The sequence below is a fragment of the Dermacentor silvarum genome, chromosome 8 (genome assembly GCF_013339745.2).
Source record: "Dermacentor silvarum isolate Dsil-2018 chromosome 8, BIME_Dsil_1.4, whole genome shotgun sequence".
NCBI classification, from domain to species: Eukaryota; Metazoa; Arthropoda; class Arachnida; order Ixodida; family Ixodidae; genus Dermacentor; species Dermacentor silvarum.
This window is the reverse complement of record NC_051161.1, coordinates 84732736-84760174: the sequence shown is the minus strand read 5'-3', so window position 1 is coordinate 84760174 and position 27439 is coordinate 84732736. Positions and strand designations below refer to the sequence as shown.

The 27439-nt window shown below is 46.1% G+C and overlaps 1 protein-coding gene across 5 annotated transcripts in view; it reads right to left on the bottom strand.

Moving 5' to 3' along the window:
* The window catches only part of LOC119461531 (cuticle protein 10.9-like), a 31770-nt gene extending 18856 nt beyond the window's left edge, over positions 1-12914 (bottom strand). For 2 of the 5 annotated variants that reach the window (XR_007468501.1, XR_007468502.1), the window contains exons 1-3: positions 12727-12914; positions 9178-9234; positions 4677-5473 (exon numbers count right to left, since the gene is read on the bottom strand). Coding sequence is in view for 1 of the 5 variants with exons in the window: in XM_049673184.1 (XP_049529141.1) it covers positions 9178-9234; positions 12727-12729 (60 nt within the window). In the remaining 4 variants the exon portion in view is untranslated. Of the gene's footprint in view, positions 1-3805; positions 5474-9177; positions 9235-12726 lie in introns of all 5 variants that reach the window. The other 3 variants (XR_007468500.1, XR_007468499.1, XM_049673184.1) reach the window with 3 other exon arrangements.
* Between the last annotated feature and the right edge of the window lie 14525 nt (positions 12915-27439).

The following is a 27439-nucleotide window of genomic DNA, read 5'->3' as shown; positions in this document are numbered from 1 at the left end:
GCATAGTAAACAAATCGACAAGGACGTATGAAGCCCCAAAATCAGCCAAATCCATGCACTAACCATAGTTCCCATGGCAACATCTGCGATCGCAGCTCCAGACTTTCCTCTAGTAATTTCAGTTGCAACGTCTATGTACTCGGCTTCCGCGGCGGGTATTGGGAAATAAAGTCTCGCATTTAACACACAGGCGGCTCGCCTTGCCACTGTGGAGGCCAAGATGCGTTCAAATGTGTCTGCCGAACGTATACACTTTCCACTTCAGGCTAAATAGTTTTTTCTTCAGAATGCACGCAGCAACCCTCCCAATTACGACATGGTTGCAGGTGAGAGATTGCTGTCTCATGTTCAACAAATGGCCGGTTGTGCTAACGTTGTGTTATGCCCACTTGAACAAACTACAGAACATTGCTACGTAGACTGAAGAGATGCTACTATGTCTACTATGTCCACATTTATACGTATAACTGGGACGTCCTTTAAAGAAGCCTCAAGAAAGATGTTCGTGAACACCATTCTCAGTTCGGTTTTTGCCTTGAAAATCCTGTAGATCCCTCACATGACATGGCCGTAATAATTGGCCGAGACAGTCTCTGGAAATATAGGATGTGCGATAGACATGCGGAAACCCCGCGATCAACGAAATCGATTTTTTTTTTAATTTTTTTTTTTGGGGGGGGGGGGGGACAAAGGACTTATGTATTTAGTCTACACGCGGGTCAACAGCCGCAGCCTGAGTGGATGTCTTTGTTAGATGCATGTGTTTGCCTGCGTGAGTATTAAATAAGTGTGTACCTGAACATAACTGATTCTAAAGAGCTACTGTTCTTTTTTCTCATATAGCAAGAATGCAATAATTGTCTGTTGGTTAGAGAATCGGTTTGCTGTACCAGTTTTCTGTGCCGTACGTGGGAGACGGAGGTTCATTTCCAGCATTGAGCTTGTCATTCAATTTTTCTGAAGAAATATACCTTTATAGACCCGTTGCCGAGCCCCCCCCCCCCCCCCCCCCCCCACCTTCCCCCTCACTGGGACTCAGACTAACAAAAATTCTACTCAAACCAGCCTAACTAGGGAAGAGGCAGTAATCCTCAGGAAACTGCAAAACAACAGCTACGTCCACGGTATTCTATCTTACCGAATCTCGCCTACCCAGCATTCATACTTTTGCACGTACTGTGATGTCCGAGACTCCCCATGCCATATAGTATTAGGATGTGTCGGAAAACATGGCACCATAGACACTCACACACTAACTGAAGACCAGTGGGAGGCCAAGCTATCAGACCCGGACCCGCAGAGACAGCGAAGCCTCATTGAACGGGCACGGGAGATGGCCTGGGCCTGCGGCCACCTAGAATAAGGAGGACGCCCACCTAGGGCGCAGACTGCCCTTGCCCAGAATAAAAGTTTATTCTCTCTCTCTCTGCACGGCTGACTCGAATTCCGACTCGCCAGAATTCTGCTCAGCCCTGCTCACTCAAACTTGGGCTCACAAAAATTTTGCTGATCCAGGCTCTTACTCAAGCTGGTCAACTTAGACTAACGGATTCATACTCATTTAGGCTCACTCATATTCACAGAATTGCGAAGACAGTATTACAAACGGAATAGTGGGCTCAAATTCCAATCGAGCTCGGGAATCGCCCACTTAATTCGAACTCACAGATTTCCAAGTCGTTTGTATCACAAGCTCACTCTAACGATCACTGATTCACAGCAACATCAGAGCTCGTGTTAGTCGCGTTCACACTCAAATTTTCTCACGCTTGCTGCCGTGCTCTCACCTGTACACTCATCTTCTCTCACTCATGCGTACTCGTTCATGGTCATAATTCCGTCCCCTCACTCTCTGGCATACACTGCTTTCCAACTAACACACATTTATACTGAACGGCACTCACTCCTGTTCACACTCATGGTATTGAGCACTGAATAACGGACTCACTCTGGCGAACTCACGCTCACTCACGGGTGTGCGTACTTCTTTGCACTTACACCTATCTAGTCAGCTTGAATCTAAATGAGCCCCGTTCCCCTATTGCACTTAAGTGCGCGTGAGTCTGAGTGAGTCTAGGTGAGTGCGATTGAATGCGATGTTAGTAAGACCACGTGACTTACATTTTCTTTTGCGGTCTGGGATTTAGGGAATGTTTATATCGCATGTGACTTCCTGATTTTTTTTCGAATTTGCGGGACTAAATTTAACGCTGTGTCTAGATGATCACCGATGCCTGGGTCCGTATTGGCAAAGCTTTCCTGTCGTGAGTGCCACAGTATTTGTCATTGACAAGCCGCCTGCGCTAATAATATGCCCGGCATCAAGATTGACTGGTATTGTTTATTACGAACCGATTCCGCACCGATATTCACGAAAGGCTCTTACGCTAGCGAAGACGTGTGAACGAAGGGTTTATGTTTTTTTATCGAAGTTTGAAGACGAACACTGACAGGTAGTAAATTGTGCAGCCAACTTCTAGTGAAGTGTACTTGAGCTACTAAACTATGACCGAATGCATAAAGATTTTCGTTCGTGAGTGCTCGTCGCCATTGGTCCACCAGCTTCGGTAATAGGAGGTCCGGCATCAGGATTGTATAGAATTTGCGCTCGCGAACAACTTTACCGTAAACTTTTCTTTGTCTTGTTTTGATTTGTATTCCGTGCACTCCCTTCACCTATGCAGTGCAAGACTTTCCGAGCGCTCTTTCACACACACACACACACACACACACACACACACACACACACACACACACACACACACACACACGCACACGCACACGCACACGCACACGCACACGCACACACACACACACACACACAACACACACACACACACACACACTCGTGCAATCGTGCATATCATGTCGGTTTTCAGGGTTGTGCTTGCAATAGCATGGTATCGAACTTCCCTTCAATGGGAATTTTGAAGTTTTTTTTTAGTTTTAGGCTAAGAACGTATGCATTTGTGATCCCATGGGCAACAAGCTTCGGGGTCCGCGGATGATGTGTTTCATGGGATTTGCGTCCGTACTCACCAGTGTTTTGTTAGAAATGCGGAACTCATATGGAGGGATCTCATTTTCCCAGGGAAATTTGTAATTGTTGAACATTGGAAGTGATCTCACTTTAGTTTTGTAATGGTCGCAGCACTTTGCGCACAATTATATCAGAGAAAAAGCAGACGGTGGTTGCCTACAGGCTCCGGTATCTCGTTAAATTCATGCAATAAAAAAAGACAACTGGTGCACATAAATGCATCTCAGCCAGAAATAACCTTCATCCTCTAAGCCCGCATTAAAGATAAATCCCTCTTTGCCTGTATTAGCTGTATAAACAACTCCTTTCTTTCGCTCCTTTCTTTTTCCTAATCAACTTATTCATTGTCACCTATTGACAGTACAACGCCGTTCTACAGGTTTCTGCGCTCGTTCATGGGCAGAACCAGTCGATATACAGTGAGCCAAACACACAAAAGCAAAAAGGCATTCCGAAAATAAGATTTTATTAGGTGTACTAACAGGCTTAAGAGCAGAACACTGCTTCACCAAAGGCGCACTGAAAACTAAGTACCACGACAAAACGAACGAAAGCAAAGTTAATCTCACATAAAAGGTGAATGTTGGAATGCTGTAATGCGAACGTTGTTTTTAACCGGTCGTAACATATAAGCAAGCAAACTGTTGTAGCAAATCGAAGCGTCAGGTGCGATCACGCTCATGAATCCTGCAGAAGAAATAGTTGTGCCCGCAAGAACCCCTTTAGCACGTACCACAACAGCGACAACCAGTACGCAGGCACTACTGCTACAGTAACTGCTCTTTTGTTTCTCTCATTAAAGGCACACACATCACAGATATCTAAGCGACATAGTATACTTCCACTGACATCACAGAAGCGCCAATAAATAAATAAAGTTCTCTTGACGGCAACCACACTGAGGAGAGGACAACACACATCACGCACACAAAAAGCTGCAAAGCTTGCACTTTGTCCCGGTTAGTCGCATTTGGCAGTAGAAGACCGGCGTTAATGCGCGCGGATCGTTCACGGAAAGTAAAAGTAATAGAAGCAAAAAAAAAAGCAGTCGCAGTCACACGCAACGGCAAACTTCGTGTATCACATAACAATTCCTCTTGCTGTGCGCGCTGTGTAGCACAAAAATAAGAGAAATAAAACCCGTTTAGGAGTAGTGCTTAAATCTTACAAGCAAAAACAGAAAGACGAACAAGCATTTTTTTTTTCAAATGTAACGCTCTAACAATTCAATGTAACCTGCCAAGTTGAAAAGCATTTGCATTTCGTGATCGGACGAGCGTTTCGGATAGTTACTCCGCCAGCTCTTCGCAGCAGGCTGCTTGAAAACCTGCCTCAGTCTTAAGGAGCGCGACACCGGCAAGAAGACGGAGCCAACGCACTTTCAAGCATGTACGAAAATGTGAACCCTACGCAAGTCCAGGCTGCTCCTTCGAAAATTAAGAAGCCTCGTTCATATTTGGACGCGAAACGCCAGGCACGTGACAGTGCACTGAGGTTCAACGGAGAAAGGCGAGTCCCGCCCTTAAAAGCTGTACCTTAGTGCTGCTAAAGCGCTCAATTTGCTACCACTCCTTTAGCGTGCATCGGTGATAAACGCTGCTCCGAACGCATCCGACACGAGGTAGTGCTCGGTAACTTCGGCGCCCAGCAAGTCTACCACCCAGCATTTATTACCGACACACGGACTGGATACTACCGGGTGCCCCTCCACCTCAGCTGGGTGACGAAGCACCGGAGCGAGTACCTGCAGTCCGGATTGAAGCACGCTGAACCGCAAGCGAATGCTCTTCACGCGTTACTTGCAGCAAGTGCAACCGGTTCCCAGAACGTCGTGCGTTAGGCTTAGCCCGCGCCCACCCAAGACACGAGTATCTCTCTGTTTGTTTAGCTAGGCGAACCGAGAAACGCGTACGCATAAACTACTACGCTTCATTCCCGTCAGGTAGCACAGTAAAAGCCGGTGGCCGCGAGAAATAGAGCTCCGCTTGTTTTCAGATTGAAGGCTACGCAGTCGGCGCCACGCCGCGGTTTAGGTGGAGGGACAAAATGAACTGCCCGTCCCTTGTTCATTCTAATGCCTAACCCTCCCCGCCTCCTCTATCCTTGACCCTTTCAACGACACCCCCCCCCCCCCCCCCCACGGCGCTTTGCCGGGGCATCAGCTTATTGATCAGGCGCGGACGACTCTACGGGCGCGTCAGCAGATCCTCCGGACTTGGTTCCGGGCTCGTTGGTCTTGATCATGGCTCGGAACCCGTTAGCGTCAGCGATGTACTCGACGATGCGGAACAGTCCGTCCTTGTCCGTGTATCCATACGAGCCGCGAACAGTGCCTGAGCCATCGCTGGACTGTTCGTGCATCTGCGTGTTGCCCTCTTCGTCCTTCACGTCATACTTGAACTCGTACGGCTCGGGCGGAGAGTTGTCGTAGTCCTGCGGTTCAAAAATGGGGAGCGGATTTTGTAATGAGGGCTCGTTAGCACTGCGTCGTAAGGCATATGATACCCGCACAAGCGGGAAAAGAACGTAAAAAGACAAAGAAAGGCAAAAAAACTTTGAGCGCGCTTAATCTTCGCCTTTAAGAGTGGAACGCGATAGCGTTATTGGACGCCGTTTACAACGACACCGCATCTTCTGCGACATGCATGGGGCCCGATCAAAATTTATAAATGCTCGGTATTCAATTTCCCCTCACTGTTGCCTAGAACCAAAGTGCAGCGAAACACCATCAGAATTGGAGGACGCTTAAGCTTCGTCTTTAAGAGTGGAACGCGATAGCATTCAAAGATCCCTGGCTGCTTATCAGGATTTTTTCTCGTATATTCAAATTACAATCCGACGCTATCACGTCTGTAGGTTGTGGTAGGTTGAAGTCGTACTTTACGATTTTTCTGACGGATTTTACTTTGAGAAATTCAATTTTTCTTCACTAACGCCTTGCGCCACGCGCAGGGCCCGCCCGGTCGGGGTAGTTCGGGATGTTGTGGTTCGGCATGACTATTTCCGCCAGACGCCGATGCTTACGCCAACGCCGACGCTGGATTTTCTGCTACACGGGGCCCTTAATCGCGTTAAAAAAAAAGAAGAGCGGCGTGTTCCATTGTGCACCTTCTTTTTTACCCGTTTCCGCTGGCAATACTATTATACGAGTACTTTACGATGTCACCAAGAAAGATAAACACGCCCTGCATGGGTATAGACTGCGGCGTGCTAACTAAGACGAAATGGAATGTAAACGGAAGGCTGTGCCTCAGCGTAGCTCGAATGGTACCCAATCTGGAGGCTGCCGAAGAGTCGCTTACCATCTTTACGCGCACCAATATATTCAATGTCATTGCGAACGCATTTGTTCCTAGGAGCGTCATTATTCGTTACAAGTATACCCACGATTGCTCGTATTTCAAAAGTAACTTGAACATGGAAGTTCATTAAATCTCCCTGTCTATAATGATTACTTTTCACCAAACGCTTTCTTGAAGAGAACGCTCGAAACGGCTTTAATGCTGCGCTGTCTACCTCTTGCCTTCTAAGCAAAACAAAAATGGACCAGAAATTACGATGACGAAGAGGCCAGTGGTGTGAAGACGACGACGACGATTGGAGGCTAGCGCGAGCTGTTGCGTCTTACACAAGTTTACGTCTATCCTTTACTGTATTTATGTTATTATTAAGTTCATATTACTATTCCTATCTAGGCAAGAATGACTCACTTAGTATATACTACTTTATTTCTTTTATTATCGGTTCATTTCTCATCTTCAATTATTCATTTATTTTCCTTTTTTATTACTTATTTATTTCTTAACTAATTTATTTTAATTTTCAATCATATTACCACCCGGTTCGTGACCTATTCCCCACAGTGGGCTTGTGCCATTAATTGAGGCTTCATCATCATCATCATCCATCTATATCATCATCATCATCATCATCATCAAGTGCAGCACTTGTACATATACTTGCATATAGCTTGTCGTCTGCGTCTTCCCACGTAACAATATGTTAATAGATCTCAAACAAGCTTCTAGGGGTACCAAAGTATTACATCAACATGCAGGAGTACCTTATATAGCTATATTTTTTACGTGTACATATTGTAATTGTTTAGTATTGTGCTTCTCAATTTGCTGTTGTTGTTTTTTTTTAATACCCAAACGAAGTACTTTCTTTCCTCGCTCCACATTTGTGGCATTGTGTCCTTTCGTGTTGTCTGATGTATCGCTTATCGCTGCATTGAGGAAAACATCCACGTGGCAAAGGAAAAAAATTGCTGCATCGCCCAAAGGCATATTTCCATTGCGAACAGTTCGGCCCAATACCAAAACAGCACTGCGCATGCAAGTAAAAGGTAGCAGAACAAATGAAATCGGGTTTAATACATGTGAATACTCGAAAGATAGAAGAAGTAATCCTCAAATGGCCACTCGACACGTATGGACTCCAGGCAGGCAGCAACACAAGCAAAACTAGGAGCAGTATAGAGTTCATATGCGATAAGGAATTACGTGACCTTTCGGTAAATACGGTAACATTTCGTGAGAAGTTCTTGCTGTAACAGTGTCCTACAATTTATTTATTTATTTATTTATTTATTTATTTATTTATTTATTTATTTATTTATTTATTTATTTATTTATTTATTTATTTATTTATCCACTTAGTTATTTCATTTCTCGACTGCATAATTGATTGGTCGTTTCTGTATTTGCGTTCAAAATAAATGACATTTTTTTATTCCCCTTCCCAACTATAAACTACTGGATGAAGAATACGAATGCCATGAGAAAAATGAAGTAATGAAATGCAGCATTAACTTCTGAACCCACGAGCTCACATTATCAGTTAACGTTATGAGACTTATTAATATTCCCAAATATTGCAGGTTGCTTCACTCGCACGAGATTATGAAACCTGCAGAAAGAAAACAACACTTCAGAAGACATTATCACACTTGTTTGTGCAAATGCCGACTAAGAACGAAGCAAGCCAATCGAATAACTTCAAAAGCACACACATACAGTATAGATGAGGCAACAAAAAAATATATATAAAAACAAAATTGGAATCGATAATAAAGCAAAATTGCCTTTGTCGGTTAACAAAGATGTATATGATTACCCGGCTTTTCATCGCCCCCTGATGCATACTTCCACTACGCAGAACTTTCTGTACCGCGATGGGACCGTCATTTATCCGACTCAAGTGTGTACACAAAGTGCAAAAACAAGTGCACGCTGTGATAGCTGTGTGTTGACGTCGCCTGCGTCAACGCGTAATACATCCCGCCAAAAACAAGGGGCATCCTTTCATAATTATCCCATTCGATCCAGGTCGGTAATAACCGCTCACAACTTCCTCTTACAAGCGTTTATGCTTTCGCTGGTATATGCACAAGATCAAGACAGAGGCGGTATAATAAGTCATTACAAGAACGCGCTTTGATGGCTTTTGCATTTGACGAGTATGATAAAGGAAGCATAAAGTAAGAACCCGATTGCCATGCTGTTCTACCATTCTGGATGCTTGCCAAAATATATTCACCGATCTTGCTTCAATTTACGGCCAACTTTTAGTGCGGGGATTTATGAAATTATGTTTCCTTTTAACTTTTTTTAGGATTGAATAAACCTAAGCTCACTGAGTGTATTTTTCTGAAGTAGCGGCACAGGACTACAAACGTCTTCCTCACTTACGCCTTCAAAATCAACATTTCGGGCTGTGAGTGAAGAAAATAAGAAATACTGTTCTTTAAGGAATACTTCTTGATCGACATAAACGATAAGTTCAACGCCTGACCTATCGTTTCCTACTTTTCTTTCCAAGTCTTTCTTTTCCTGTTCGCGCAACCATGCTTTCCTCAAATGTCAAGCAACTCGCCCAGCAACAAGTTCTACTCATCGACATATGCGTTTATGTAGTTTTCAGTGTTTATAAAAAAAGAAAAACTCTCTTTTCTTATTTTTTATAAAGCATGATATGTGGCTTAACAGGGCAAGTGGTCACGGGAAAAGGTAGGTTATTATTGAAAGCGCGAATGTGTTACATAGGCTGCCTTCAATTATTTCTCAATGACTGTATTATATTATTAACCATCTGTCTACAGTGTTACCCTTAACAGTTGCTGTCATCGGTCTTACCTGCTGTGCGTACGCCACCGTCAGAACGGCTAGAAGAAACAGTTTCACCAGGGGGCCCTGCAAAAACAGTTATAACGTTAGGCAAAAAAAAAATAATAACTCGCACTATTTTTTTTTTCTATTTGAGATTTGGTGCGCTTTGCTTTTTGTTAGCATGTCACAGACGGGAACAGGTTTACCAGATCACTTTAATTCCAGATCACCAAACTGGCTTGCGTAGTAGCCCAACAGTAGCCAAAAGCAAAAATTTCAGGTAGACTAAAATGGCCAGAAATTTGTTTTTTGTGACACGTTTCCCGCCATAATAAATTATTTCCCACAATTAAATCTCCATATTCGTTTCTTTCATACAAAGCAGCAGGCCGAGACTTCACCAGAAGCTTGTGCTAGAGCCACTGCATAAGCCCCGAGAAAGACACTAAATAAAGTTTCTTGTTCTTGCAATTGCAAAGGCATATTTGCTAAGTCAGGCTTACTCACCTCGAAGATTTATTGCGGCTTTACGCGAAGGAGGGGGGGGGGGGGGGGGCATTTTAAATACATGCACACTTATTTTGGCACAAGATGTAACGTTTCACTCTTTCCCTGCGCTCGCAGCAGGAGTTGAAAGAGCGCAGCAATGCAGGCTCGCAAGCAAATGTACGATAAGGTAAGTGCGGACTTTATGACAGATGCGGCCCTTTCCTTTTCTCAAAGCAAACAAAAAATATCACTCACAAAAAGAATGCACAAAAAGCGTCAGTCAATAAAAGCTATGAGCAATGGTAACACAATACAGGAAACAATACAATAGGTTACGAGACAAAATGCGCTAAAATAGATGGTGACTGAACCTCAGAAAGAAGAATATTAACGAACTGCCAACTACAATACTTCGGTAAATTTATCGCCAACGCAGTGTACGTGGTGACTGGCAGCGCCCCCCCCCCCCCCCCCCGACATTTTTGGTGCCGTCTACTTTCGTAGACGAGGGACAACTTCGAATGATCATCCGGTAAAATGGTGGTCTGGCGTCCTCCCCCTCCTCCGCGTAACTCATTTAGAGTCTCTATAGGAGAGACGAGCTGTAAACGCACGGGGGTTATTACTTAGAAAACAAAATGTCTCCCAAAAATAGCCGCATAGCCAAGAGAAAGTTCGTGACGTCAACTCGGACGAGAAGTAGCCAAATTTGGCTAATAATAGCACAATCTGGTAACTCTGGGCGCGGATAGTCTAGGCCTGCTCCTACTGGCACCACCGTCTAAACCACACTGATAAAAGATTACGATTTACATACGTTTAAAACATCACTGCGTGTCTGGTCGTACAATGTTTACCACACAAAACAATGAATGCACATTTAAACCCTTGTTTCTCAGAAAAAAAAGACTGTGTGAGACAATCTGGTTCCGGGGTAAATGAACTCGTATAATGTCCGGCGCATTGCCGTCGCTCAGTGCCTGCGCCATACTGTTGAGCACCAAGTCTCGGGTTTGACACCCGGTCACAACAGCCACATTCCTACACTTAGACGCAAGTACGCGTCTAATAACTAGAAGTTACGCCGGACGCTTAGGCTATCGCATTTCTCATAACCTGCCCTTTGGTTGCATCGAGGTATCCAAACACGTCGATCAACTCAGAAGGTACGAAATTCGCCAGCATTCTATGCTGATGAAATTCATTCTACGCATTCATTCATTCTATGCACAAACCATTCTATGCTTTGCACGTCGGGGCGAAGACTGCACGTGACGTGAAGTGCCACCTACCATGGGGCCACGGAGCCTAATCCATTACAATATAGCTCACGCACCTGCCACCTAATGCAATTTCTTTGATTTGTTGACACTTAAATACGGAATGTTTATTATTCAATCTTCAATTTCTACGACGCACTGACTTCAGCGGATGAATCATGTACGCATTTAATTCTGCTGATAATTGTACTAACACTGCGCACTGTGCGCCACCTTGGCCCGCATCGAATAATAACATATAACACCATACCGATTTTTAAATACTTTTAAACCAAACAAAATATGTCGTTAACTTTCTAAGCCTCAGTTATCATATTTTCCTGTACAGAATGGGCTAATTGGCAATGCAGTGTGCCGATTCTTTCTTATTTGAACTAAACTGTGCAAGCTGTTCCCGACTATTCCTAAAATGCACGCTACGGTGAATCACACACTACACATTCGGCATGTTACTTCGCGTTTTTCCGAATATTGCCCTTTTGAAATCTTGATATATTTAATGCATAAGTGTTAAGGTATCGTTTAAAAACAAGTCAGGCAATTGCGGCATCTGCAATTGCCGGACTTGTTTGACTGCCTGACTGCAATTGCCTGGCTGCAACGTGCCTTTAAGCAAGCCACCGAAATTTCATAAGAATTAAACTCCAGTCAGTAGCTTTTGCGCGACAAGCTGTGGACACTAAAAAAGGAGTACGATCGTCCATCGGTCCGCGCGCCTTAGCCTTTGCACGTGACACTAGTGGAACCCTATAGAAACATCTAGATCTGCAGATGAATGAATTGTTTCCAGCGGCTTCATTCGTAAACATTTTCTCTTTTTTTTTTTTGGCTATGCTCAGCGCCGAGTGAAGAGCAGTATAACACGGCGGCGATATTTCCCCGCTCACAACGCTAATTCTGTCCATCGATGCGCAAACTAGGTTTTGTTCTTTCTTTTTCATTATTACTATCATTTATTACGCTACCATATAAGGATTCAAACCGCAGCCACAGGAGTAGAGACTGCAATGAGCTTGTAATTTAGCTTTCAGTAGAGTGGTAAAATCATCGCCATTTTCTACTATAGGATAATTATGAACGTAAGAACGTGCGTGGGCCCACTCACTTCTCAGCAAAAAAACGAAAGACCACGCCGCTTCTCTCCAGGTCTGAAGCGCATGTTCAGAACCTGAATACCGTGAACGCTTTGTGAACGCTTAGCTCTATCCTTCATTTCAGTTCTATGGCAAAATTGAGCATTATGATTGTTAGTGCAACAGCGTTGCACGTTGACTGCCAATGCGCGCGCCTGAATGTGCCCCGTCACCTCCAACACTCTTTAGTCTGTAGACAGCGGTGAACAGGCAAGAAGAATGAAGCAAGTTACATAATTGTGAGGGTCAGTCTAGTCCTGAAAGAGTCTGCTCAAGAAAAATTTATTCTACGAATAGATCTGAGATTAGTCCAGAGGGTAAGGGTACACATCTCTGTTCATGTAGTCCGGCTTTCCAATGTGCCGATCAACTATAGCGAGGAAAGCTAAACTACGTCCAAGTCTACAACCTAAATATTCCAAGCCACAGGTCTGGTGTTCGAACTCTGATAGCGCATGGCCTCCTAGGTGCTCAGCGAGCTGTCTTTTCTCCTATATAAACGATCAGAGCCCAGGCTGAGTCCGAAGATATACAAAACTGTGCATCACTCTTGTATTACAGCAATCACTGGCATACAGTCCTTCATTGTGCCCACCCTACTAATTTAACCGCAGGCTTGCCGTCTCTCGTCGTAATATAATCCAGCGTAATGCTCGTCGACGTAGAATGCTCACCATATTCTTCTTGAACGGCTTCGCGTGACGAAGCAGCAAAGCAATGTAACCGATAAGCTTGGTGCACGACGGGCCTTTCCGGATATGCTGGTACCTGCGCACAGAGCTCGCACAAAGTGACGCCGTGCGCTGGAGGATCACCGGCCTTTATACGGACTCGGGAAAGTTCTATGCACCCCCTCGCCGAATCTCCCTATTCGAACTCCTTCTGTTCACCCGGTAGCCTATACATATAGACTGTCACTTTCTCTTTCTGCCCCCCCGCCCCCCCTCCTTCCATCGCCGACCACGAAGACGTCATTCTTAACGCTCGCAGCAGCACACGCGTGCGCACACACACACACAAGCACAGCCCCGTTTCGTGCAGCGTGTGATCTCAATGCAGTTGAGGAGGAGATAGTGAAGACGGGGCGAGAGGGGCCAAGACCACAACATCATTTCGCGAAGCGAGAGTGCAGGAAGAAGACGAAGGAGGACATAATGGTGTCCCTCCTCCAAAGACGCTCACGCATCGCTCTCGGTCGCCGCGCTTCAAGGAGGGCCGGTGTTAGCATGTACGTAGTAGCCGCTATACGTAGTAGCACCTCTTCCTTCCTACGGACAGCTTCAACAGTGCGAGCTATCAGCTGCAGCCGCATGCATTATAGCCATGGCCGGCCCCGAATTACACGCTCCTTACTATGTACGCGCGCTTCCTTAGCGGCCCGGTCGTACGCTCGGGCCGGCGTTGCGTGCCGACGCGTCGTGGCCTTCACCTTCAACGGCCACTAGCTGGTAAACGCGATACTCGAGCGAACAAGCGCGAAAAACAACGGCAAGGGAAAGTGTGTGCGTGCAAAGCTGCTGCTCGTTTGCGTGCAACCTCCTGCTTGTGTGGGAGTATAGAGCGCGCACCACTTGTTCAGAGGCGAACGCAGGCTTCGCCTTCGCTCTCTTCCCCGTCTTAGCCATCGTCGGGTCAAGGCAAAGCTCGGTTGGTTGGCAGGCCTCAATCACCGATGCTGGGAAAGACCTCCAGCGTACGACCAAGGCACGCTCAATTGTATTACAGAATGGGAACCTGCTAAAGCGTGCCCCAGGCGCGAGCAATAACCGACCGGCGGGGGTTAAAAGGCGAGCGATTAATTGGCGCCAAGATAGATGACGATGCGCCATGGAGCCATGTGTCGGGCGGAAAAGCACCGACGCGGTTGCGTAAGATTCGAACGTTGATTCTTTCTCTTAAGGAACTTAGGCAGTGGTTCCCTGATTACGTGAGATTTTCGGCATTGACCTCCTGAGCCACATCAAGTCGTGGTGTGCTTCGTGGCAACATGAATGCGGCGACATAGCGATAAGTTTCTCCTGCGTAGAGTATTGGGGTTCCTGCACCGCCTAAATGGGCTAAACATAAACGAATCAGCAGGAAAGACCGTAGTAGTCTCCATTCTCGCTCACGTGACCTCACTGAACGCTTTGTGGTGATCACCGCAAAACGCACAGGTCAGTGAATAAGCCGGCCATATAGCAAAATTCGGTTCAAGGCAGCTACGTAGCACGTACGGCAGGAACTATAACGATGAAGCAAAGCCATCTGAATCTTAAATTTCTGGTTCCAACACAGTGTCTAAATAATGCTGTCTCTGAAACTGTTCACAGCATTCTAACAACAAACAGGGTTATGTCTAAATTTTCATTGGTTTTACTCCGCTGGCACATTTTACAACGCTGGTTGCTGTTTGTACTTTTCAGTCACATCTGCAGTATCGCCTTTATCATCGTAGCTCCCCAGCAATTATGATTATTGTCATGCCAATATAGTATAATGAAATCAGTAATTGAACGACATGTCTGGTCGGGAATTAACCCCTTCGAGAACACCATTTTGGTCGACGTTCTGTTAACTGTCTTTCTAATATGACAATATAGTATATATATCGGGCGCTTCACCAAAGACCAAGTGACTACTAAACGCACTACAGCAGAAATGACGCGATTATTTCAGGAACACGTCATTCGTGGCAACGGATGTCAGGATATTTGTGACACTTACTAATACACGGTATAAATTATTGCAATTCACTAACTACTTATTAGCAAGCATGGGGGGCAAATTGTTGTTCAAAAAAATGAATTCAGCTAAAACTGGTTCCGACAAACACATCGTCAAAGGGGCAGCGAAGTAGTAGGTGTTAGAGCACTGCACGGGCCGATTTTTGCGGCCCGGGCCCGGCCCGGGCCCGTTTTCACATTGGGCGGCCCGCCCGAGCCCGATCAAAACTTTTATGGCGAGACCCGGGCCTGGCCCGGGCCCGGAAATAATCTACGTTACCCGCCCGGCCCGGCCCGCCACCCCTTTACCTTAAGCCCGAGCCCGGCCCGAGCCCGACTCGAAACCGGCCCGAACCCGGCCCGAGACCGAAAAATACATGTTTTTCAGAGTTGAGAAGCCCGAGAATAACTCGCAGAAAGCCCGAGCCCGGCCCGGGCCCGCGTCAAAAAGCACACGCCGTGCCCGAGCCCGGCCCGAGCCCGTGAAAAAAACTCCTCTACCCGGCCCGGGATTTCGGGTAAGCCCGAGCCCGTGCAGTGCTCTAGTAGGTGTTCCCAGCTAACCTTCACCCGAACCGAATTTTAGTGTTGAGCGGGAAAATGCTGGAACACAATTTGAGCATGCGTTTCTAGATAATAGTGTTAGCCACAGTATTTCCAGCAAAGGGGTATATTTTGAGTGTTGACTGACTTCATTTTTGAAGACAAGGCCTTCTTTGCTGACTTCACACTTGTTTGGCGTATCTGGGACCTTGTAGTCAGTTGCATAAATAAAGGGCCTCTCGCGAGGTAGGTTATTAATCATTATCTGCAATCTTGATGTTCGCTTACTAAATAAAATAGTGGTCAAATCTCCAGGGAGGATCAGTGCGCTCCTGCGAAATCACTAAAATGAATCCAGACATATGCTCGTTTCTTGTTGCCGTATCATATCGGAATTGAATTGAATTGAATTCTGGGATTTAACGTGCCAAAACCACGATTTGATTATGAGGCACGCCGTAATGGAGGACTACGGATTAATTTTGGCCACTAGGGGATCTTTAACGTGTCCCCAATGCACGGGACACAGACGTTTTCGCATTGCGCCCCCATAGGAATGCGGCCGCCACGGCCGCGATTTGATCCCGCGACCTCGTCCTTAGCATGCTTAGCTTAGCGCAACACGTATCATATCTAAGGGTGCCATCTGTGTCATCCGGCAGGTAATTGAGAAATGTGCGTAGTACAGCAAATCTCTCTATATGGACTTCATAGATTATGAGAATGCATTTTAGTATAGATACCAACAGTCATGGAGGCATTGCGTAATCAAGGAGCACAGGAAACGTAAGTATATTGGCAAATATCAACAAAGATTCCACAGCTACCTTAATTCTCCACAAGAAAAGTGAAAAAATGCCTACCAAGAATGGGGTCAGGCAGGGAGATACCACTTCTCGAATACAAAATTATTCACTACATGCTTCGAACACAATTCAAGCTAATAAACTGGAAAAGCTTAGAAGTGAGGATCAACGGCGAATATCTCTGTCAAGAGTCCCAAAATGATTCAAAATGTAAGTCTCAACGACACAAGCTCGTATTAGTCGCAGAGTAGGTAATATTAAGTGTACAGGCGTAATTATCACCCGAATTATTAGTAAATAATCAGCCATATTACACTGCAGACTGCACTATCTCCGGAATACGCCCACCTGTCCTCTTGGTCAAATAATTAGAAAGGGTCCACCGAGTGTTGACGCTAAAAAAGACAATGTTGACGTAATTGCTCGTGGACGTAATGCCCTTTGTTTGCGCAAAAAGTGCTTGGACCCTGGTCGTGCCCCGACAAAAATAGACTGGCTCTGCAGCATCTAAAGATTTTCGCGTACAGATTTTGAAATTTCAATTTTCTCCATGTTAATATCACCTGTTCAAGCTTGTGTGGCTTTTGTAGTCGTATAGCCTATTTTTTAATTATTTCCTCCTTGATACTTGGATTTGCTCTTAGTGTCTTGCCGTTATGCTATAGACTTTTGATGGTGTTTTGCACTTTCATTATTCTTCTCGTCTGTTGTTTTTAAATGCGAATCATTTCTTGGCAAACATTTGCCACTTTGACAGTATCTATCTATCTAGCCGCCTACGTCTTGGTGCTCTCATGGTCGCATTGTTAACTTGCTATGTACCAAAATTGGCATACTATGACAAGGGTGTATGACGAACATAAATGATAGGGCATGACATGAATATCATGACATGTGTGTCATGTAGGTCATGACAATGACCCTGCGAAAACGATTAACACTCAAAAAACACTAAAACGGGTTCGGACGTTGGTACTAAGTGAAGTAAACACTAAAGGGTGCTGGTAGAAGTCATAGCCGTGAGCATGACTCAGCAAGAATGGCAATGACTGAGCGAAAAAAGATTAACACTCAAAAACCACTCAAATGGGTTCTGACGTGGGCACTAAATGAAGGAAACATTAAAGGATCATCCTAGAAGTCATAGTCATGAGCATGACTCAGCAAAAATGACAATGAGTCAGCAAAAGGAGATTAACACTCAAAAACAACTGAAATGAGTTCTGACGTGGGTACTGAGTTAAGGCAACACTGAAGGATGATGCTAGAAGTCATAGTCATGAGCATGACTCAACAAAAATGACAATGACTCAGCGAAAAAAGATTAACACTCAAAAACCACTCGAATGGATTCCGACGTGGGTACTATGCGAAGGAAACACTAAAGGATAGTGGTAGAAGTCATAGTCATGGGCATGAAGTAGCAAAAATGACAATGATGCAGCAAAAAAGGTTAACACTCAAAAACCACTCAAGTGGGTTCTGACGTAGGTACTAAGTGAAGGAAACGCTAAAGGATAATGGTAGAAGTCATAGTCATTAGCATGACTCAGCATAAATGACAATGACTCAGCAAAAAAAGATTAACACTCAAGAACCACTGCAATGGGTTCGGATGTGGTACTAAGTGAAGGAAAAGGCTAAAGGTCAATGGTTGAAGTCATAGTTATGAGCATGGCTAAGGGTTTTGCCTTTAGGTCTCCTAGGCATTGCTAAATGAACTCATAAGGACTCATGACGTGAATGTCATGACATGCGTGTCATGTAGGTCTTGAAGAAGTCGCCCTACGTTTGGTACTCTCATTGTCGTTTTGTTAATTTTATACACTGCTTCGCATAACATCGATTCCCACAGGGCGTGGGATCTGCCGGCTTTTTTCTGCTTATGATTATGGGATAGCTGGCCCTATCTGCGGCCACGCATTCCATTTTGTACATTTAATAAAAAATCAGGATGCTAAGGTAACCGAAAAACCAGGAAGCTTAATTCTTTTAAGCATAAAATCCAATCCACGTGGAAGTGATAAAACTATACCCGTTCAAACAATCAAAAAAGTAAATTTTGCTTCATTCAGCACAATTTAAGGCTGGCTTATACACTGACTTAAACGTTTCTTCATGTGGTACTACTTATGCCTCAATTATCTCTCTTGTCAAGTGATGCCTGTGCGCAGCAATGATTTCAGTTATCATTGAATAGCGGTGAGTATCCACACTGAATGTAGTGTTACGCAATATGCGAGTGCAAATTGCCTTTTAATAAACGCTTGTGTTCTAGTTAGCCTTATGTTAATACTTTCTCGACTGTTTTATGTATCAGTATCTGCAATATAACGGCAACTGGTACGCAATGCCAGTCCTACATGCTACATAAGGAGCGAAGTGCCTCAGTTTGCCCTTTTGCATGCTCGTTATGTCCGATGGATTAGATAATGCCCTGTCAGTTATCCCACTAATATTTCTACGTTTATTATGGTGCTGCAAAAACATCTTCGACAGCCACACCATGCTAGAAGACATTCTTAGGGATATACGGTAACCCATCAGTATAGAGAACTGGCTTTTTGCTAGATTTTTCCCCTAGAACGATTGACCGCTTGTTCTTGTATTGTCACCACTTTCCTTCCCCAGCAGAAAAGTTCTTATAAACTAGGCTTTGCCGGCTCGTACCTCTACCGTATTGTAACCATGCATACCTCTACTGATTGTCTACACTGGGATTACTACTACAGAGATTTCCACAAAGCATTAGAGGATTTTCTCTTTGAATCAAAGCTATAACAAAGTGCTAAGTTGAGCTGGTTAGTACGTCTCATTGCAAAGGAAACTAACAGCGTTGCACATGACTGAGAAAATACAGAAACGGTACAGCTCTGGGCCGCGATTTTCTAGCGATGACTTATGACTTATTCTATACTAGTCTTAACATCCACCATTCACGGCCGTCTGATCCCGTTGATAACGCGAGCGGACCGTCGCTGTTACCACTGACAAAGTGCCATAAGCACAAAAAGGCATTATTACCCGAAAGGCATCGCTACAAAATGCCGGCACTGGTGCTTTAAGAGCCTTTTCGCTGTATGCATCGCGCTGTTTCCTTTTATTCAAAGCGTTGACAATGTTAACATTTTTTGTTTTGCTATGATTCACGTTTTTTTTTAATAGTTGCACCCAATATTTTGCCAGCTTCTAGGCTGGCAGCATTTATCTTTTATATTCACACTTTGACAGTTTCTTTTTTTTTTTCTATAGAACAAGCTTCTGTTCCACAACCCATTTCTCGTTCAGTGCCCCTGAGCTAATCTGTGCCACTTCACACATAGACAACACAGCATGTTCTTTCTCAATTTTAGAGTTTGGATATTCTTTATCGACATTTCTTGTAATATTGACTACCCACTTATGCTCTCCGTTCGTTCTTTTAAGGTACCTGTTTAGTTTAGGCATAACTTTTTTTCTGCTTCCTCTCACGGCCTAATGCCCCGCTCCTTGGCCCGCTGAGAATTGGTTTGCTTCCTTTTCAGCAACTTTCCTCGCCTGTAGAAAGTTTGTCTTAGAGGGCTTCATGCTGGGGTGGCATTGAGACCTGCAATGACCAGAGTCTGGTCTTCGACAACCAAAAACACAGGAACTAAAGTCCCTATAAAGAAAAGTACCGCCATCTACTCTTTCCTCCGCCGCCTCCTCTCCTAAAGCGCTTGCTTTTTCTTTACTTTTTGCTTGCGAAAGCCAAGTCGACGGTGGCGCACCTAGAAAGTCCACGTTGAAGCTTTCAGGCCGGGCGCGCGCCGCCGCCAGCCGCCGGCGACTGCGGCTGCGCAGAGGACTTTCAACATGGCTCTGAGGCGGAAAAAAAGAAAATATAAAGAAGTGAAAAGCGCGCTCTCATCGTCCAATCGGAGATACAGGAGAGAGAGAAGCGGCGTTGATCACAGGATGGCGGTACTTTTCTTATATAGGGACTTTAACTGGAACGTGTTCCAGGTGCCCGGCTTATGCACCTATGGTGGATATTGACACGTGTACATGCTCATCTTTCACCGGTGACCGCTTTTCACCGGCTAACAAATGTTAAACGTTATCGCTAGGCACAGGACGCGCCTGCATGTACCGGAAGTTATCGAACGTTATCGATGCTTCTATTCGTTGTATGTTGTCACCGACGCTTATGTAATCTGATTGTATGAGCGACGCGAATTGCCTAGTACTTTCGGGAAGAGCCGCGGGCACCAGGGTGTAATCTGGAACCTTCGATGATTCAGGTATAAAAGCCGACGCGTTTCGCCGCTGATCAGATTTCGACGATCGCCGACTGTGTTCGCCACTATAGTTGTCCTTCGAGTGCAACTTGCTTTTGTGGGTACAGGTTCGCCCAATAAAACGTTCGTCTCGTCATTCACAGTATTGCGACTGTTTTCTTCACCGTCACTACTACGTGTACTACCTGACAATAATAATCCCCTGTTGTGACTGTGTCCAGAGGCTAGGGTTATAGGCTACGGCTATAGGCCACAAAATGTTCACAAAGGCCAGACGCACACCCTATGCACCTGAGGGCTGTAACGGTGGACGGAAGGACGATGTCTGGTGGAAGAAGAATAAAAGTATGGCGCCTCATCCCCGACACGTCTCTTGCTTCTGACATTACACAAGTCGACAGGATAATGACCTGCAGCGACCCGATCGGCCACATATCAATATGGAAGTCTTCCACGTCATACCGTCAACCCCAAGCGTACAGGTCTACCACCCACACAGACCAGCATCATGACCGCATCATCAAAAGCCTTGGACATACCCGCCGTGGTTGCTCAGTGGCTATAGTGTTGGGCTGCTAAGCACAAGGTCGCGGGATCGAATGCCGGCCACGGAGGCCGCATTTCGATGCCGGCGAAAACACCCGTGTACTTAGATTTAGGTACACGTTAAAGAACCCCAGGAGGTCCAAATTTCCGGAGTTCCCCACTACGGCGTGCCTCATAAGCAGATCGTGGTTTTGGCACGTAAAACCTCATGATATAATTAAAGCCTTGGACATAACCAAGTACACCAGAAGCGGACGAACAGCTTATATTTGAACCTCAACCTGCTTCGCTACCTCCGAGCACCGTTCAGAGCATAAGTTAGCAGCAACTTGCTGCCACTGAAAAAGCATCAGCACCGAATGTCATAAAGTGCCAACTAAGAGAAGCGTCCATCTTAAACAGCACCACTGCAGTTCCGGAAGAATCTTCTGACGGACCTCAAACACCATCACGTTAGAGAGGCCACACAAACGCATGCCTTAAGGTAGCTGAATTAACACAGCAAGCTGGGCGAGTTGGTAACTGAACATTACTGGTAACTGCTAGCTGCCTACTCCTTAGCATAACAAACCAAAAAACGCAGCTTCGCCTGAAAGGCGAAGCATTAATTGCGATAGCAAATTAATAGACAGCTATACGAAGTAAGGATAGTAGTTTTATCGGCCGTATAAGGTTGCAAACATTCGCTTGCTAACTGAATTAACAATCATCGATTCAGCGCGTACAAGCAAACAAGAACACATCACACTCGATGACCGCGGACACCCGCTTTTAAAACGCTGGCGTGAGCAAGCGCAGTCATAGCAGCGAGCGAAGTGACCTTCGTGTGGTCTGTAGCTTCAACGGAACTCAGCGGCGAAAGCACAGCGTGCACAAAGGTATTAGCCATCTGCAGATAGCTTTCAAGATACGGCGCGCTAAGTACAAGTGCGCAGTTGCTGGAAGAGTAGAAGCCACATCATCTCCGTCCTGCTCTGCCTTCCCGCTTTCCTCCTTTCGCGCGCGAGATTGATTCGCCAGTTCCCCTTGCGCCTGGTTGCGAAATACGCAGTTGGTTCCGGAGCACAACGCCGCCGCCCCTTCCCTCCCTCCCATCACCCCAGGGCCTGTCGCGCGACCGAAAACGTCGCGGCTGCTCTCCGCCGTGCGCTTGCTCTCCGTGAAAGCCCGCGTCCCTCGCGCGGTTTCACTCGTACATACAGCATACGGCCCGCGGTGACGGTTTTATCACCTTTGGACTTTATACGAAACCTCACGGCGACGACGAAGGCGACGGCAGAAATCCGCTTGTAGTTTGTATATATTTGCTATCGCAATAAAATACATATGTAAAGAAAATGGTAGGTCAGAAGCTACTGCAGCCACATCAGAAATGTCAAATCGAAGAACAATAATATTACATTTAGCTGGTGCACAAGGCTATTTACAATGTATTTGCACGTAGACCAACGGTGGCCAAGATGGCGACCCTATATCAATCGGGAACACGTTGTCTTCCTCCTCTTCAGTGCAGCCACACGGTGGCGGCTGTTCCGGATCATCACCCCTGGCAGTAGGAGACCGTCCCGGTGATTAAGCTACACATCCGAGATGAAAGGTGTGATAGGGTTTTAGTCACGCTACGTGAACGATGTCACTTGCAGCTAACGACGACACTGAGGGGTCGGCGGGGATGATTTCATATGCGACATCGGTCACTTGTCGCATCACATGGTATGGACCAGTGCATAACGCGACAGCAGCTTTTTGGAAAGGCCCACACGGCGGATGGGTGACCAGACAAGCACCAGAGAACCCGAAGAGATGTGCACGCCGCGATGGTGGCCATCATATAGGCGTGAACAGTGCTCCTGTGAGGCCTCTAGACGGGCGCGGGCGAGCTGCCGTGGTCGGCGTGTGCGATTGCGTCGCGGGTGTTTTCAGTGGCAGAACGTGCGGGAGAGGCCAGCAAGGTGTCCAAGGGCAACGCCGGCTCTCGGCTGTATAGGAGATAGAATGGTGACGTAGGATGATACGGACCAGCCGCCACAGTGTGGTTGCACTGAAGAGGAGGAATACGACGTGTATCGCAGATTTAGGCAGGAGACGAATAAAATCCATGCAGCTTAAACGGGTTTGACGCGGGCCCACAGGGTCGGCAAGAAGAGATTAGTCAAGGCGAAGTGAGACGGCCGAACAGCCAATGAGGGCAGAATCGGTAGGTAGAAAATCCAGACCAAGAATGAGGTCGTGAGGGCAATGCTCGATGACGATGAAGAGAACGACTGTGTTTCTCTCAGCGATGGTAAGTCGGGCAGAGCGCATGCCAACAATAGCGACAGTCTCTTCCTCGGCGACTCGTACGGCTCGGTTCGGGGCAGGCGTCATAACTTTCTTAAACCGACAGCGAAGAGCAGCACTCTAAATGTACACATGCGCCCCGGTGTCAATCAGCGCGCCCACAGGAACATTGTCAACAAGAACGTCCAAAACATTCTGGTTGGTGGGTAAGCTCAAGCGAGGATTTCATGCCAATGTCGTCAATGCAGCCCCACCTGAATTGCATAGTTTTCCGGTCGGGAGTGCTACGAATATGTCGGAAAAGGAGCGCGCCCTGACGGAGGCGAAGCGAGATTGACGGCGGTAGGGAGAAGGTGAGCGCGAGTAGCGGGGTCTAGTCGGAGGTGTCGCGGGGTCATATGATGGGCTGGGCACAGGAGTGAATGAAAGAAAAAAATCAAAGCCCCTTCCTTAAAGAAAGATGGTTGAACGTGAAGCTTTCGCCCATGCAGAAAGTCCAACGCCAACGACCACGCAACGATCCTAAGAAATGCTGAGCGACCCGATGCGATGCATATGTGATTTCATTGCTTGTTTAGGATTGTATTTCTTGAAAGTTGAAGTTGAATGAAGACACATTTCGTTAAGTTGCATAGCCTTTTTTTAGATCATGTTGCCGGTGATTACACGCACACACACACACTTTCACCGACTGCATGCCGTTGTCGATAGACCGGATCGGCCTTACGGGCACAATCGCGCTCACGCTTACGTTCGCGTACGGCAGCCTGTTCTTTCGCCGCGCGCTGCAACCGCGGGCTACCCATGGTGACGGCCGGGAACGCATTGCGTAACGCGCGTAATGCAATGCAGATATATACAGTTCGTCTGGTAGCGTGGCGTTGCAGTTGCGATTGTTCTTATCGGTACAACTGCGAATGTAAACTGTAGTGTTCTACGATTGTGTGCGCAGATGCACAGATTGTTCTGTTGTGTCCGAAAATGCACAGATAGTTCCATTGTGTAAGTAAGCTTTCCTGCAGTGCGTTTTCGGCACTCACGAACGGATCAGTGAGACATAGAAAGCGTCGCTTTAAAGAGACGAACTCGAGGGACGAGGGTCGTAGTCAGAAGAATAGCGTGTCGGAGAAGTCCAGCGGCTGCGGTATAGACGAGCGATATGCCCGATGCGTCGGCAGTTAAAACAGATCGGCTTGTCGTCCATGGTGCGCCACTCGGACGGGTTGCGCTGTCCATAAGAGGAGTAAGAGGAACGAGTTGGGAACGTGGGTGAATAAAGAGGTTCAATTCTCGATGGACGACGGCCTGTATCAAGGAGATCGTCGTCGGAGAAGGATCAGATGACGGTAATGAAGTGGCCGCCGGTTGTGCTGCTTCGACCGCACGACGAATGATGCAGGTTCAGTTGTCACATCGTGAGGGCTGGCGGAATCGGTCGTTACAATATGACGTAGCAGCTGGGTTGGGAAGGCGCGTGATGTGTTGGCATACCTAAAGTCCCTATATAAGAAAAGTACCGTCATCTACTCTTTCCTCCGCCGTCTCCTCTCCTGAAGCGCTTGTTTTTTTCTTACTTTTTTTCTTGCGAAAGCAAGTCGACTGTGGCGCACCTAGAAAGTCCACGTCGAAACTTTCAGGCCGGACGCGCGCCACCGCCGCCGCCATCCACTGCGGCTGCGCAGAAGACTTTCAACATGGCTCTGAGGCGGAAAAAACGAACAAAATATAAAGAAGTGAAAGCGCGCGCTGTCATCGTCCAATCGGAGATACAGGAGATAGAGAAGCGGCGTTGATCAAAGGATGGCGGTACTTTTCTTATATAGAGACTTTAGGCATACCCAGCGGCTTTTAGCATGCTCGAGACGGCGGCACTCCTTGAGGAAGCAAGAGCGGTTTATGCATTGCGATGCTGTGGAGGGGAGGAATTTTGAACATTTTTTAGGCCATTGACATCTTGATGGGTGAAGTGTTTTCATTAGATTTGTGCATGACCACACCAAACTTCAAGTGGCAGTATGAAATATTCGTTAGTATAGCTAAAACTGCTTCTGCTGTTGACGGTGCAGTTGTTGCTCTTGATTTCAATAAAACTTACAATACTTAGAAATCAGCAGTCACTTTATTTGCGTAGCCCAGGCAAGGACCATGCCCGCTCGTCTAATAACCATTACGCACGCGCACTGACCTCCAGCTTCTCCGCATCTCGCCACTATCTCGCCATGGCAGCTACCGCCATCGTTATAGGCTGCGCAGTCGCGTGTTATGACAGCGGTTCCGGGTTCTTCAATTTTTTATTTCGCCAGCCGAGAGGGGAAGGGGAACAGTTATCATATTTGCCCATGCTTCCACCCTGTTGTCAGACTAAACGCCGCACGCAACATCCGCGTCACATCAGGGAGGAGCTTTGCGCCGATCCTCAATCTCTTGCATGCGTAATCATGCTAACGACAATTAAAATTTGAAGCCGGATATCTCGGAGCACAGACACGCTAGAAGAGTTCTTCCAAGTGAAACTGTGTAAAAACACGACATGCCTCTAACTTTTGAATGCAAACATACACACTTACTGCAGTCAATAAAAAGTTAATTATTCAATTTTAGTTCATTCGGCTGCTGACAGCGATAATTATCATCTCACTTTGTGTCCCCCTGGCCACATAACTTATTTGCACAGGTGGTATTCGCGTGCCTCCCAATGTCTAATTTTAAGAACACCATAAAGCTTAATTTTGAACACCTCGTATATTAAAGACAAGCGTTCCTGGCAACTACATCGGTGTTTGCGCAAATCCGCGTTGAAAACACAAATTTATTGCGGTTCTTACCGGTGTGTCATCATTCTTGTGCAGCCAACGCAGTCGTTATCATCCATCCGGCCAATGTAAGCACTACCTGCTTGGTTTGCTTTGCGTTCCCTTCGAGTACAGCATACATCCACTATTTGGTATTGGCCAAGAACTGGATAAAATTTCAAACGACGTTTGTCATGGTAGCATCCCCGTCGGCATGTCGTTCTCACTATCGGCCCAGCTACCAGTGTCTCGGCGGCCCCCAAGGCTTTCTTTTGAGTGGCTGGTTGCATTTTTTTTTCCTTTGTACAGAGGTTCTAGGCGCAATAGGTTTTGCAAATACAATACATATGAAGACAAGGCAAGACTTAAGGAACGCCAATAACGCCTATAGTCAACACACTTTGGGGTGAGATTTTAAGCGGCAGAGTAAATCTCACGTGAGACAATGTCCAGAGAATTGGATCACAAGAAAGCGCTTAGAGGTGCTGGGATATGGACCGACCAGTTCACAGACTATATGTATGAACGGTTATATTTGGTCAATATAAGTTGCACAGGCCACATATGAAGCTTATCTACGAAGAGGGCCTAATGCCTTCATTTACCTATATTATTTATTTATTTATTTATTTATTTATTTATTTATTTATTTATTTATTTATTTATTTATTTATTTATTTATTTATTTATTTATTTATTTATTTATTTGAAGTACTCTGAAGACCGGAGGCGTTCCAGAGATGAGTGATAGACTAATAATAATAATAATAAAGTCCTTTGTTGACAGACTAAGGACCAGCAGTCACCGAATGGGGAGGGAATAAATGCAGGGCGGGGGAAACAGGCTTCCATAAGATCGCGCTCGCCATGTCACTGCCTACACCAAAGTGGACTATAGTGTGACGATGTGCTCATGGTTATTCAGAATGTCCAGTTCTAATGTTTTGACATCCGTGTGTTTGAAAATGAAGTAAACACGTACGCATTAAATATGCCGTATATATATATATGACAACTCACGCAGTAAAAAGAAGAAAGAAAGCGCCCCCGCACGCTTGTCGCGGGCATCCACCGAGCTACTCTGGTGTCATTTGCTTCAACGATTTCTACACGCGTAGGGGTTTCCCGGTGTCTGCATACAAATTCTCCCTATGTCGCTCTTCGTCACGTGAACGCCGTGTGTTGGCGTCGCGTGTATTCACTTTGATCCTCCCGATACCGCGCTTCCTCGTGCCTACAACGTCATTCAGCGAATTGATCCAACACGAGGGGCTGTTAGACGCGACGTTCCCAGATTTCTTGGCAACTGCCCACGGCATCAATTTGCCCTGAGCGCCGAATCGATGAACGTAACGACCGCACTTTCGGTTCATGGGAATCCTTAGTGCACGTAGAAGGCCAGAGTTCTTCGTGGCCTGCAGGGCTGCTGTACGCAACCACAAACAGAGATCCATCA